The sequence below is a fragment of the Oncorhynchus tshawytscha genome, linkage group LG05, assembly GCF_018296145.1.
Source record: "Oncorhynchus tshawytscha isolate Ot180627B linkage group LG05, Otsh_v2.0, whole genome shotgun sequence".
Classification (NCBI taxonomy): Eukaryota; Metazoa; Chordata; class Actinopteri; order Salmoniformes; family Salmonidae; genus Oncorhynchus; species Oncorhynchus tshawytscha.
Genome location: NC_056433.1, coordinates 80,448,090 through 80,462,815, shown reverse-complemented (window position 1 = coordinate 80,462,815; position 14,726 = coordinate 80,448,090). Strand labels below are relative to the sequence as shown.

At 39.4% G+C, this 14,726-nt stretch overlaps 1 protein-coding gene across 1 annotated transcript; it reads left to right on the top strand.

Moving 5' to 3' along the window:
* The first annotated feature begins 355 nt into the window (after positions 1-355).
* On the top strand, positions 356-14,612 carry LOC112243367 (complement factor H-related protein 1-like). Its single transcript, XM_042322470.1, has 7 exons — positions 356-462; positions 4,139-4,282; positions 7,601-7,774; positions 12,360-12,533; positions 12,659-12,865; positions 13,145-13,184; positions 13,999-14,612. Exons 1-6 carry the CDS (start codon positions 393-395, stop codon positions 13,162-13,164), a joined length of 789 nt encoding a protein of 262 aa, XP_042178404.1. The 5' UTR covers positions 356-392; the 3' UTR covers positions 13,165-13,184; positions 13,999-14,612.
* The last annotated feature ends 114 nt before the right edge of the window (positions 14,613-14,726 follow it).

Below are 14,726 nucleotides of genomic sequence, written 5' to 3'. Positions count from 1 at the left end.
ACAAATGGAGCTTATCATCATTACAATCAACATTCAAAGTATTTGCTACCTGTCTAAATGTCTTTCTATCTCTAAATCTATGCTCTTCAGATTAGATATGTCTCTATATGGCTGACCAAATTATTTGCACTTTTAAATTAGTTTTGATTTGCTCAATTAATTAATAGACTGAACCAATGCAGTTCCTACATTGAGCATTTTCCTCAGTGTTTCCCCTCCCCGCAATGTAGGTTTGATTGAATTCTAGTATTTGGGTCAGTCCCTCTGGACAGTGGTTGTCTTCAGTGCTCCCTGGGGGCTGGAACTCTGTAGACAAACATTAACTTTGGGATAGACACTCTATATTTATCTTCTACTCCTTCCATTTTTACTGCATCTAGCATTTGATCAACATGAAATCATCTCTGACTCTGCTGTGTCTGGTGGTATGGGTGAATGTGGATGCTTCATCAGCTCAGACTGGTAAGGATGTGTTTTCCTTCACTTTCTCACATGCTTGTAGTGCCCACATTGTATTAGTATCCACCAATTGCTCTGTAAGACACTGACTAGACTGTACAAAGTGAGCAAACGTAACTGATGTGTTTACTTTGCTACATTTAGATACTATTGTACACCATCATAGGGAAACAGCACATTACTCTTCTGATACGCAGGGAAAATGACGACAATTTCTGCCTTCAATTCCATATTCACTTATGTTTTTGACAGGTCTTCAGGAATATAAACTCAGCAAAAAAAGAAACATCCTCTCACTGTCCACTGCGTTTATTTTCAGCAAACTTAACGTGTAAATATTTGTATGAACATAACAAGATTCAACAACTGAGACATAAACTGAACAAATTCCACAGACATGTGACTAACAAAAATGGAATGATGTGTCCGTGAACAAAGGGGAGGTCAAAATCAAAAGTAACATTCAGTATCTGGTGTGGCCACCAGCTGCATTAAGTACTGCAGTACATCTCCTCCTCATGGACTGCACCAGATTTGCCAGTTCTTGCTGTGAATTGTTACCCCACTCTTCCACCAAGGCACCTGCAAGTTCCAGGACATATCTGGGGGGAATTGACCTAGATCCAACAGGTCCCAGACGTGCTCAATTAGATTGAGATCCGGGCTCTTTGCTGGCTATGGCAGAACACTGATATTCCTATCTTGCAGGAAATCACGCACAGTACGAGAAGTATGGCTGGTGGCATTGTCATGTTGGAGGGTCATGTCAGGATGAGCCTGCAGGAAGGGTACCACATGAGGGAGGAGGATGTCTTCCTGTAACGAACAGCGTTGAGATTGCCTGCAATGACAACAAGCTCAGTCCGATGATGCTGTGACACACCGCCCCAGACCATGACGGACCCTCCACCTCCAAATCAATCCCGCTCCAGAGTACAGGCCTCGGTGTAACCGTCATTCCTTCAATGATAACCACAAATCCGAACATCACCCCTGGTGAGACAAAACCGCACCTGGTCAGTGAAGAGCACTTTTGCCAGTCCTGCCTGGTCCAACGACGGTGGGTTTGTGCCCATAGCCAACGTTTTTGCTGGTGATGTCTGGTGAGGTCCTGCCTTACAACAGGCCTTCAAGCCCTCAGGCCTTCCTCTTTCAGCCTATTGCGGACAGTCTGAGCACTGATGGAAGGATTGAGCGTTCCTGGTGTAACTCGGGCAGTTGTTGTTGCCATCCAATGTAAAGAGTAAATAATAAAACTCTGCAAAAAAAATCCCCTCCAAAAACCAACTCAGTGCCAAAATGGCAAGTGTGGTCTTTTGTGTGGTTCCTAGCGGTCTGTATCAGTTTCTAGTGGTTTCTAGCTCTTTCTAGCAGTTTTTAGTGTTTTCTAGCGGTTACAAGCGAGCGAAGATGATAATGTACGTGATATCAACATAGAAGTATATTTTCAGGGTGATTTAAATATTGACTGGCTATCATCAAGCTGCCCACTCAGGAAAAACTTGTCTGCAATCTGGATTAGGTTGCCAGTCAACCTGCCAGGGTAGTTACAAACAGTACAGGATTTAAATCATCAACATGTATGGATCACATCTTTACTAACGCTGCAAATATTTACTTTAAAGCAGTATCCTAATCCATAGGATGCAGTGATCACAATATAATAGTCATATCTAGGATAACCACAGTTCCAAACACTGGGCCTAATATAGTGTATAAAAGGTCATAAAACAAGTTTTGTAGTGATTAATATGTTGATGATGTAAAGAGTATTTGCTGGTCTGTGGTGTGTAATGAGGAGCACTTAAAAATAAAAGGAGAGCCGCACAATCTAGGAGCTCAGATGCAAAAATATTTATGTCCAACGTTTCGTCAGACAAGCTGTCGTCATCATACCCTGACGTTGGACATATACCCTGATGAAGACAGCTTGTCTGTCATACCCTGATGAAGACAGCTTGTCTGTCAAAACGTTGGACATAAATATTTTTTCATCTGATCTCCTTTATTTTTTAAGTGTTCCACTCCGCTAGCCGGCACCTCGCTGCACCTGATGCATTTATGTAACTACTTATTCCAGTTAGTAATACGCATGCACCCATTAAGAAAATGACTGCAAAAACGGTTACATCCCCTTGGATTGATGAGGAATTTTTTAAAAGTATGGTTGAGAGGGATGAGGCAAAATGTTTGGCAAATAAGTCTGGCTGCACAACCGATTGGCAAACGTACTGCAAATTAAGAGATCATGTAAACTAAATTTAAAAAACTACACAATGAAACAAATATATAAAGAATAAATAAAGAATGATAGTAAAGCGTTATGGAGCACCTTAAATTACATTTTTGGGGAAAAAGGCCAACTCGGCTCCTTCATTCATTGAATCAGATGGCTCATTCATCACAAAGCACACTGATATTGAAACCTACTTTAATTACCTTTTCATTGGCAAAGAAAAGCAAACTTAGGGATGACATACCAGCAACAAACACTGGCACTACACATTCTAGTAGATCGGACCAAATTACAAAAGACAAGAATTGTACTTTTGAATTTCGTAAAGTCAGTGTGGAAGAGGTGAAAAAATTATTTTTGTCTGTCAACAATGACAAGCCACCGGGGTCTGACAATCTGGATGGAAAATTACTGAGGATAATAGCAGATGATATTGCCACATCTTCAATTTAAGCCTACTAGAGAACGTGTGCCCTAAGGCCTGGAGGGAAGCTAAAGTAATCCCGCTACCCAACAATATTAAATCCCCCTTTACTGGCTCAAATAGCTGACCAATCAGCCTGTTACCAACCCTTAATAAACTTCTGGAAATAATTGTGTTTGACCAGATACAAACCTCGTCCACAGGCTATTGCACACATATAAGCCTGGGATATCAACCATTCAAAGTTGGCCTTAGTGGGAGTGACCATAGAATTGTATGGGAATGACCTTGCTGAATAAAGAATTTGTTATCATGTCCTTCGACAACAAAAAGTTAACACAGCCACAAAGTCATAAACTCCGCCCAGTTCCACAATTTCCCTTCTTCGAGTTTCAGTTTAAACCTAATACTAACCTTTACCAAACTGCTCACCTTATGCCTAACCCTAACCAATTTTGACTTTGTGGTTTTGCTATCTAGTGGAAACCATTCCCCTAGCCTCAAGAGAGAGAAAAAACAACAAGCCCTAATTTCCAGCTAGCTAATTATCAAAGGACAGAGCTAGTTAATGACTTCACACAGATGAATAAAGACTACACACTTATAATCTTTGGTCGATTGTGGGGAAAACTATCTCAATAAGAACTACAAACACAATCTCTTTACTGCCAAGACGTCTGACCGACTAATGCACAAGACACATGGGGGAAGTTCTTGTGGAGATGATTGGTTGGTAGATTAAGCCAATGAGTAATGCACTGGGAGATTATTTTATCATATTTGACATAGTGGGTTATGTCACATTGGACATTGGTGATTATTTCACGCAGTTATGTCCCATTTATGAACCATTTATAAAGCATGACATACTGTTGTAGATGATTTGTAACACATTTATGTAGTGCTGATGAACGCATCATGAAGGCTTTATAAACTGAATGTCATTTGAAGCGGGACCATCTCAGTCAATGTAGTTAGTTGCACTTTGATAGTTCAAACATGCTGTGCTTCATCTGCAGAGTATTGTGGTAAGCCTGAGGGTGAAGGGAGGAGAATGCTGCCGATTCCTGATCGAGAACGTTATGAAAATGGGGACCAAGTGGAGTATGGATGTCTTGCAACTTGTAAGAACGGAGAGTGGGATAAGACCTTCAAGGGCAAAGGTCAGTTTAAAGGGGAAATCTGCAGTTGCTACACCCATTGTTGGACTTCTAAATGAATTACATGTACCAAATGATTCTTGAAGAACATAACTTATAAATGACTCATGAGCTCAGTTCAACTGTCGAACCTCATCAGAACCCAAAATATAAGATTGTTTTACTCCTTTGTTTGTAAACAAAGTAAATGTAAACAAACACTATATAGCCTCAATAGATGGTTCAAGGTATAATGTTGATATCATGGATGGTCTATCCTTGCATCTATAGCTATGTCTATGAATTTGAGAGTGGTAACATTTCATCCCTCAGCTTTTAACCAAAACAGGGGTGGGGATGCTCTTTCTTCTTGTGTGTTTAATGTCTATGGCATTACTATAGTACTGTAAACATTGAAGTGCTTATTGCGTTTACTACATTTCAGGGCTTGACATGAACTTTATTACCCACTTGTCCTTTGGAAAAGTAAGACAGATTTTTGACTTGTGTGAAAGCTCAAGTCCAAATTGTGTTGTATGATGCAAGAAGACACTTTACAAAATGAAATACATTAGTATCATTATTATTACCATACAGAGAATGAGACAAAAATGTAGAATACCATCTGTCTAGAGCTGGGTAATATTATTGTTGTTGTTATTGATGTTGTTGCTCGATAGCAATGTAATTGATCTAACAGTGAATGTAATGTCCAACAAAAAGTGTCCGTTGGTAGACCTATATAGAGTATATATTCACTACAAACAGCACGCTCCACTCCGTTCCACTTGTGCATCATCTCAATTACATTCTCTGTTTGTAAAGTGGTAGCATTTCCTTATTATTTAATGTTGAGAATATGTGCTAAACTCACAGAAAGCTGGAACTCCACTCTCTTTAAAAATAATTGTTTAAAAAACAGCTTTTCCCTCAATTACATATTGAATGTTGCTCTCTCTCCTGGAGCAACATCCCCTTGACGTTTCATGCCCGTAAGAAACCTGTTTGCAGACAAAATAATAGCTCAAACTGAGCAAATAACTCACTAAGTACACTACAGTGCATTCGGAAAGTATTCATACCCGTAGAATTTTTCCACATTTTGTTACGTTACAGCCTTATTCTAAAATGGTTTAAATAAATAAATCTACATGCAATACCACACAATGACAAAGTGATAAGAGATTTCTAGAAATTTGGGAACATTTGTTAAAAACATAAATACCTTACTTACATATGAGACTCAAAATCCTTTTTCCATTGATCATCCTTGAGATGTTTCTACAACTTGATTGTAGTCCACCTGTGGTAAATTACATTTATTGTACATGATTTGGAAAGGCACACACCTTTCTAAATAAGGTCCCACTGTTGACAGTACATGTCAGAGCAAAAACCAAGACGTGTGTCCGTAGAGATCTGAGACAGGATTGTGTCGAGGCACAGATCTGGGGAAGGGTATCAAAAAATGTCTCGAACATTGAAGCTCCCCAAGAATACAGTAGTCTCCACATTATTAAGTGGGAGAAGTTTGGAAAAACCAAGACTCTTCTTAGAGCTGGCCGCCCGGCTAAACTGAGTAATCGGGGGAGAAGGGCCTTGGTCGGGGAGGTGACCAAAAACCTGATGGTCAGTCTGACAGAGCTCCAAAGTTCATCTGTGGAGATGGGAGAACTTTCCAGAAGGACAAGGCACCTAAAGGACTTTCAGACCATGAGAAACAAGATTCTGTTGTCTGATGAAACCAAGATTGAACTCTTTGGACTGAATACCAAGCGTCACATCTTGAGGAAACCTGGCACTATCCCGACGGTGAAGCATAGGACGGCAGCATCAAGCTGTGGGGGATGTTTTTCAGCGGCAGGGACTGGGAAACTAGTCAGGATCTAAGTAAAGAAGGAGAAACCAGGCCTCCCGGGTGGCGCAGTGGTTAAGGGCACTGTACTGCAGCGCCAGCTGTGCCACCAGAGACTCTGGGTTCGTGCCCAGGCTCTGTCGTAACCGGTTGTAACCGGCTGTGACCGGGAGGTCCGTGGGGCGATGCACAATTGGCCTAGCGTCGTCCGGGTTAGGGAGGGTTTGGCCGGTAGGGAAATCCTTGTCTCATCGTGCACCAGCGACTCCTGTGGCGGGCCGGGCGCAGAGCGCGCTAACCAAGGTTGCCAGGTGCACGGTGTTTCCTCCGACACATTGGTGCGGCTGGCTTCCGGGTTGGATGGCGCTGTGTTAAGAAGCAGTGCGGCTTGGTTGGGTTGTTTATCGGAGGACGCATGACTTTCAACCTTCGTGTCTCCCATACGGGAGTTGTAGCCATGAGACAAGATAGTACCTACTAAAACAATTGAAAACCACGAAATTGGGGAGAAAAGGGGTAAAGGGGTAAAAGGGGTAAAAAAAATATTTAAAAAAGAAAAAAAAGGAGAGACCTGAAAATAGCTGTGCAGCGACAAGAAGAATGGGAGAAACTCCCCAAATACAGGTGGGCCAAATACAAATACAAGCTTGTCGCGTCATACCCAAGAAAACTCGATGCTGTAATCACTGCCAGAGGCGCTTCTACAAAGTTCTGAGTAAAGGGTCTGAATAATAATGTAATTGTGATACTTATGTTTTTTTTTTCAAAAATGTCTAAAAAACAGTTTTTGCTTTGTAATCATAGGGTGTAGATTGGGTGTAGATTGATGAGGGGAAAAAAAACAATACATTTTAGAACAAGGCTGTAACTTAACAAAATATGGAAAAAGTCAAGGGGTCTGAATACTTTACGAATATAGTGTACAAAAATGTGATTGAAAAACTGCTCGTGGCTCTCAATGCAATACAATCATTATATTCTGATGTGCTTTATTTTTTTTTAACTAGGTAAGAACAAATTCTTATTTTCAATGACTACCAAGGAACAGTGGGTTAACTGCCTTGTTCAGGGGCAGAACGACTAATTTTTACCTTGTCAGCTCGGGGATTCAATCTTGCAACCTTTCGGTTACTAGTCCAAAGCTCTACCCACTAGGCTATGCTGCCGCCCCAAATTGTGAGAACAGTGCGCAACACATCACATCACATCCGGAGGACACTTTGATTCAATTCTGATCTGAGTAATTGTTTGATGTTATTTTTTAATTTTTTTACTTCCTTTGGAACAACTTAAGTCTATATTTTGCTTGCCCGACTATTTTGATTTTCACTTGTCATGTACAAGCTTTAATGTCGAACCTTGCAATTGGATTGATATTTCCACACAGAGTAACACGTTACACTGTTTTTACAAGATGTGGTTTAAATGGAGGAGCCAAAAGAGTGTATGGAGGAGGGTATTTGTCCATGTCTGTGCTTCACTTGCAGATTCCTGTAGTAAACCTGAGGGTGCAGACACCAGAATGCTGCTGATTCCTGACCGAGAGAGATATGAAAATGGGGACAAAATAGATTATGGATGCCTTAGCGGCCCAAACAGAGGCTCAAGAGGAAAAGCAACTTGCAAGAACGGAGAGTGGAGTAAGACAATCGAGTGTCAAGGTAAGTCTGTAGGACTGTATTTAAAGTACAGAAAGTACCAGGTATTTACACGAACATATGGTAATTAGACAATTATTAGCTATAAATAATTGATTAATTTGAACCCATACCACTGGGTAGCGTTATCTTGGTACAAGGTAGTTACCAGAAAAATATCTTCACATTTAAAAATTAATCAGGCAAGTCAGTTAAGAACAAATTCTTATTTAAAATTATGGCCTACCGGGGAACAGTGGGTTAACTGCCTTGTTCAGGGGCAGAATGACAGATTGTTTACTTGTCAGCTCTGGGATTCGATCCAGCAACCTTTCAGTTACTGGCCCAACGCGCTAACCACTAGGTTATCTGCCGCCCTAATTATGTTTCAGTCCCATAAAATAATGTAACGGTAAGTCAAGGGGGGCAAAGTACGACCCCCGGGCCGCATCCCTCTCCCGGGCCCTTTAATGAAATAAAAAAATATATATACAGGGACTGAAATATAATCAGGGTGGCAGATAGCCAAGTGGTTAGCGCGTTGGGCCAGTAACCAAAAGGTTGCTTAAAACGATGTTTGGCTGAATCCTGAATATAGAAAATGAATGGTGAATGTGCCTACGGATACGGTAGACTCATCCTTCTCATTTACCTTCTGCTTGTCCAGAATAGTTGATTGACTTCCAGAAACACACACCCTCATTACAGTTTTAAAGGGAGAATTCACTGATTTGGCCTAATTTTTCATCAAAGCTCATTAGGAATTTTAGCACCTATGACTGAAGTCAAACGAGAGTTGTCTTGGAGTTGTGGTTTGATGTGGATGTTTCTTGGGTGTGTCTTTGTCATTCAATCACAACAAACAAGGACAGAAGCTAGCCAGCTTGAGTTGAAACACTGTTGAAAGCAAGCTGGCAACATGTATCATACATGGCATCAGGTTTGCTAGATTATGAGCTAGCTAACGGTAGCTAGCAGGGATCAACCAGGTCTTCAGGTGCAATGTTAGCTATGCAAATCTTCCTCTCACATCACACGTTAGGTAGAGACTATGTATTTAACTAGTTATATCACAGCCATTTATCATAGTGGCATAGCCTATCAACTGATAGCATGTAGCTACCTAGCTAACAAGCTAGAAACAAAATGGAGCTAGCTGCTTTACTTAACAACAACACACCAGTCTCTTGAAGGTTGACAGCGCAAGTAGAAACTAGTCAGGTGTAACATTAATCCATATCCTGGCCATCTGCCACAACTTTATGGAAGCCCATCTCTAGAGTAGGTATTTCCCGAGCAAGGGCAAATACCAACCACACATCTTGTCTGGCGAAGCAGTTCAAGTGCAGTGGCCGAGTTCCCAGTTGTTTTGATCGCACTGAAGTCGGAGAGTCTGAGATATACGAGTTCCAAGTTCCCATTTGTTTTGAACACACCATTAATTGTAATGCAAACCAAGCCCTCAAGAGAATCCTGATGCAGTCACATACCAAACACGTTTTGGACAAGACTGACTTCATTACCAAAATGATAGTATATACACTTTGTAGTCAATTTTGACACTATAATTAATGCTTCTTACTCATATTGATGATATATAGGCCTTTTAGTAGAGAAGCTGGTTCTAAAGGGCAGTTGACCTTTGAAAAAGCTTTTTGCTGAGAGGGATAAATATCAACTTTGCCTAACTTTGCGGGGTGAGCGCTTTTTTATTGTTGATTATTGCAGAATGCCCCTTTAAGACAGCAGGGTAACTCATCTCTTTGACTTCAAGCAAGATACTAATATAATGTTTTTCCGTAATTGTTTTGTCTCTAAGCAGCATTTGCTAAATGTGCGTTGTCATTGCCACCAACAAGAGGAACCAGTTACAGACCTGCTGACAGAAATCTGTTCTTGCCTGATGAACGGGTAACGGTGACCTGTGACTCAGGATTCTGAGTTCTGAGATTCTGAGATTCTGAGTTCTTCTCAGAACTCTTTCTCACGTCAGACTGAAAATACAATAACATGCAAAGAGGACGGAAAGTGGTCATCTTCCACAACAGATTGTGAACGTATGTTCATACTGGAGAGTATATTGTATTATGATATATTGAGAGTGTATTGGGGTTTACACAGGTGAATCACTGTGTATTACTGTACAGGTTTGATTCATGCTGACACTAAATATCTCTATCATTGTAGGGATAACATGTGGTGATCCACGTGACTCTCTTGTGAGTTCTCCCTACTACTGGCAGCGGGGTCAATTGAGAGGAACTCACTCTGTTCAGTGCTTTTATCAAACTGACAGCTTGGCCAAAATGTAATGATATGGAAATGCTTTGTAGAACAGGTCCTCTAAGTGCGCTGTTAACTGAACGATGTGTCACAATGCGTTCTGTAATGTTTCCTGCCATTGTTTCTCCCAGAAATAAAGGGAGCATGCATCCATGTTGAGGGTATAAGGAGGTATAGACAGTGTAATCACTGTGTATTACTGTACTGGTATGATTCATGCTAATACTAAACATCTCTATCATTGTAGGGATAACATGTGGTGATCCACGTGACCCTCTTGTGAGTTCTCCCTACCGCTGGCAGCGGAGTCAATTGGGAGGAACTCAGCGTTACAACTGTAGAACCGGATTTAAAACCATTGTGTCACATTGTGTTCTATAATGTTTCATGTCAATGTTTCCCCCAGAAATAGAGGGAGCATGTATCAACCCAACTGTGATGAATGGATTCCTAGTTCAGTCAAATGAGAGGAATGTTGATCCCAGGAAAAGCAAGATATACTTTTCCTGCAATGAAGGGTTCAAACCCTCTACCGGGGTTGGTGGGGTGAAGCCACATGTACTGAGGGAACATGGTCTGAATAGTAGAGTGTATTGGTAAGAAAACAGATCCTCTAGAAATGACCTCTTTACAAAGTAGATCAAGAACAGTAGAATGCATTTCCCTCTGACTTGGCTATATTGGTCTGAAACTCAATCTCAATGCTCTTTCTCTCTAGATAAATCACAATGTGGCAGAATCCCTGTCATTCCCAACACAAGAAAGGTACCTCACAGTGAAGTCTATAACAATGAACAAACTGTTACTATTGATTGCAAAGTTGGATACACATCTGAAACTAAGACTATAAAATGTAAGGATGGAGAATGGCAAACACCGTTACCAGCTTGTAGACGTGAGTAGTTGTTAATAGTTTTGTTCATATAATTGATTTTAATTGTATACAGTGGCCAGTCATCCTTCAATGTATGTTTACTATATGTTGGAATAGTTTGGGGGAAAGGACCCAGAAGCCCATATGATATCATGTAATTACATAGATAGTAGTTCTGTGTCTGTACTGTGTATGTTTTCTACCCACTAATCTTTCAGCAATATTTTCTTCTCTTGACGCGCAAGGCGTTCCATGTGATCCTCCACCTAAAGTTGAAAATGCAATTGTTAAAATCCCGTATAAAAATAAATATATAAAGGGATTTGAAGTGAATTATGAATGTCGCAAGTCCTTTGAAATAGAGGGACATAAAAAACTTACTTGTGAAAATGGGAGTTGGACAACTCCACCACCAACATGCAAACGTAAGTATTAATAACGGTTTGAAACTGATGCAGTAATTCAGTTTAGAGTTACTCTACTATGAACAGCACCTATTCAAACAGGGAAAAAATGATATCTAAATGGTAATTGAGATTAAAAGTTCCATATCATATAGTACCCTTTTTCTCCCCTCACACAATCAGGAATCCTTGTTAAGGCTTTGCTTGGTATTACAGAAATATCAATCTCTGATTTACAGTTTGCTGTTGTTTTTTTACTATAATTCATTATAGTGTAGTATTCCTAGATATGATAATGGGTGAGTTTCAGTGCATATTTACAGTATATAAATATCACAAATTGCCCCAGTTACATTCTCTGAATATACTGTACATTGGCCATTGACTATGGTTCTAACCATACAGTCATTCTCTGCCGCTTTTGTGTCTCTGGTACATAACTGTAATTTGATAGTTCAAACATGTGGTGCTTCACCTACAGAGTACTGTGGTAAGCCTGAGGGCGCAGGGAAACAAATTCAGATTATTGACCAAGCACTAGAGAGATACAAAAATGGGAAACAAATAGACTATACATGCATTAGCCCATACAAAGGCCCTGGAGGAAAAGTAACTTGCAAGAATGGAGAATGGCACATGCCAGTTGAGTGTAAAGGTAAGCCTTACATCTATAAATACGTTTACTGTATTATCATGGTACTGTATCATTCTACAGTATTGTATTATCATGGTACTGTATCATTCTACAGTATTGTATTATCATGGTACTGTATCATTCTACAGTATTGTATTATCATGGTACTGTATCATTCTACAGTATTGTATTATCATGGTACTGTATCATTCTACAGTATTGTATTATCATGGTACTGTTTCATTGTAATTTATTTTCATGGTATTGTATTATCCTGCTATAGTGCCATTTTAATACAGTACCATGATACAATCACGATTATGCTACTGTATTGTCATGGTATTGTATTATCATGGTAGTGTATCATTGTAATGTATTTTCATGGTACGGTATTATGATCCCTGTTTAATCTAGCAAGCTGTCCTGATCCTCCTCCCATTACTAATGGAGATTTCACCAAGGAAAAGAGAGATGTTGAAGGTGTAATTACAGAGGTGTCCTACCAATGCAGCAGACAGTTTACACTGAGTTCCAAAGGCAGCATCAGATGTCTGAATGGAAAATGGCCGAGTCCTCCAAAGTGTTTATGTAAGTACATTATTTTCAACTGGTCTGAACATGGTGTTATATCTACATGTCAAGTGTATGTAAATGCATGAATATGTACTGCACACTAAGTTAATGAAAAAATGACTGGGTTTCATTTCCATCAGGGCAATGTGAGATTTCCACTTTTGATGCAGAGTACAATCTACAGAATTTACCCAAGAAACATAATATTGCGCACGGTGAAAAAAAGACTCTTCAATGCAAAGAGGGATATTACCATAAATTGAAACGTTATTCACCATGGAATATAGAAGAAATTGAGGTGAAGTGTGATGATGGAGAGTTACAGTATGGAGAACACATACCTATATGTAAGTTCATGTCATGTAAAGGAACACCCATCAGTGTAAGATAGTCATTCTCTCAACATTAAGAGTTTAACATCATCTAATATATGGAATGCATAAGTTCAGGATGCCCTGTGAGCTATCTACTGTAGATTAATACAATAGAAATGAAATGCATTTTCTCATTTTGATCTAAACCTTTTTTTTATGAAAATCAATCCACCTGTTTGATCATATTCAATGAGGCCACTATGTGTAACCTTCTGACTGTATAACCAAAATTATTTGTTCTTTGCTTTTTAGGTAGCCATCGTTATTCATAGGTAGATGATGAACATAATGGGTAAGTTAAATTAACCAGGAGAATGGCATGTCTTATAATCACACAAACCTTTCGAACAGTTATGAAAAGTATAGTAAAAGGTATTATGAACAGTATTAGGAACAGTATTAGAAACAGTTATGAACAGTATTATTAACAGTTATGAAAGAAAAGTATAATAAAAGGTATTATGAACAGTATTAGGAACAGTATTAGAAACAGTTATGAACAGTATTATTAACAGTTATGAAAAGTATAATGAACAGTATTGTAAACAGTATTGTATTCAATGATATAAACAGTAATATGAATAGTATGTGATGGGGTTATCAGTGAAGCAAAACAGAAACATGGAGTATAACATCACAGCAAGCAGAAGTCATTTCTCTAATCATTAAAACACAGTGAAAGTTCACATGGTTAAACACGGTCTACTCTCCTCTATAGTCGGAGCAATCAGCAGTATTACGCCACAGACTGATCTATAGTAGGAGTGATCAGCAGTATTACTCCACAGACTGGTCTATAGTATTAGTGATCAGCAGTATTACTCCACAGACTGATCTATAGTATTAGTGATCAGCCGGATTACTCCACAGACTTATCTATAGTAGCAATGATCAGCAGTATTACTCCACCGACTGATCTATAGTAGGAGTCATCAACAGTATTACTCCAGACTGATCTATAGTATTAGTGATCAGCAGAATTACTCCAGACTGATCCATAGTATTAGTGATCAGCAGTATTACTCCAGACTGATCTATAATATTAGTGATCAGCAATATTACTGCACAGACTCTGATTATCCTGTCATGTGATTTCGTTCCTACAGAGTCATGATGTTTGGTCCATCAAATGCAAGAATCCTTACAAAGACGTCTTTATGTGCAAGGAGAACATATTTGCTTTTGTTGTGTCGTTGTCACTTGTTTAATTTAGGTTTAGAAAAAATGTGAGCCATCCAGTAATGGAGCACATGAGGTGTATTTTTCATCATTTGACTTTGTACCATTGTAACAAAATAACAGTATCTTTCTAATCATCAGTCTCAGCTTCACTATAACAGTACAGCTATCTAAAGCTAGACTAAAATGGTACATTTGTTGTATTAGTACAAAGAGATGTGATTGTGTGAACATTCTATCAAGTTTATAAATTGCCTGGCTGGGCTGATGAGGCAGTGGATTGCGCAGTCAGTTGGAACAGAGTAAATAGGCATTTTAAAGTCATAGATTTAGCCGGTGGTAGCTTGTGGAATAGGCACCGGCTGGAATGCGGTTTTAACCAATCAGCATTCAGGATTAGACCGACACGCTCTATAATGTGTGAATATTCTCCTGTATCTCCCAGCTGTGTGATTCATTACCTCAAGGTGTAATATAAGTGAACAACTGTTATGATTGTAATTGACCTTATCAAGACAATAAAGCTGTGGAAAAGAGATGACACGTTGTCTCCATGAGTCTTTACAAGGCTACAGTACAACAGAATAAGATTTACAGATGTTAACCTAACAAATGCACATTAAAGCTGACAAACTATTTCTCAGGTCAGTATCAC

Excerpts from the sequence above, each read along its gene's own strand:
- LOC112243367 (XM_042322470.1), top strand. The coding sequence starts at position 393 with ATGAAATCATCTCTGACTCTGCTGTGTCTGGTGGTATGGGTGAATGTG. Across the intron at positions 4,283-7,600 it reads TAAGACCTTCAAGGGCAAAG|ATTCCTGTAGTAAACCTGAG; the intron begins GTCAGTTTAAAG and ends CTTCACTTGCAG. Across the intron at positions 12,534-12,658 it reads GAGTCCTCCAAAGTGTTTAT|GGCAATGTGAGATTTCCACT; the intron begins GTAAGTACATTA and ends CATTTCCATCAG.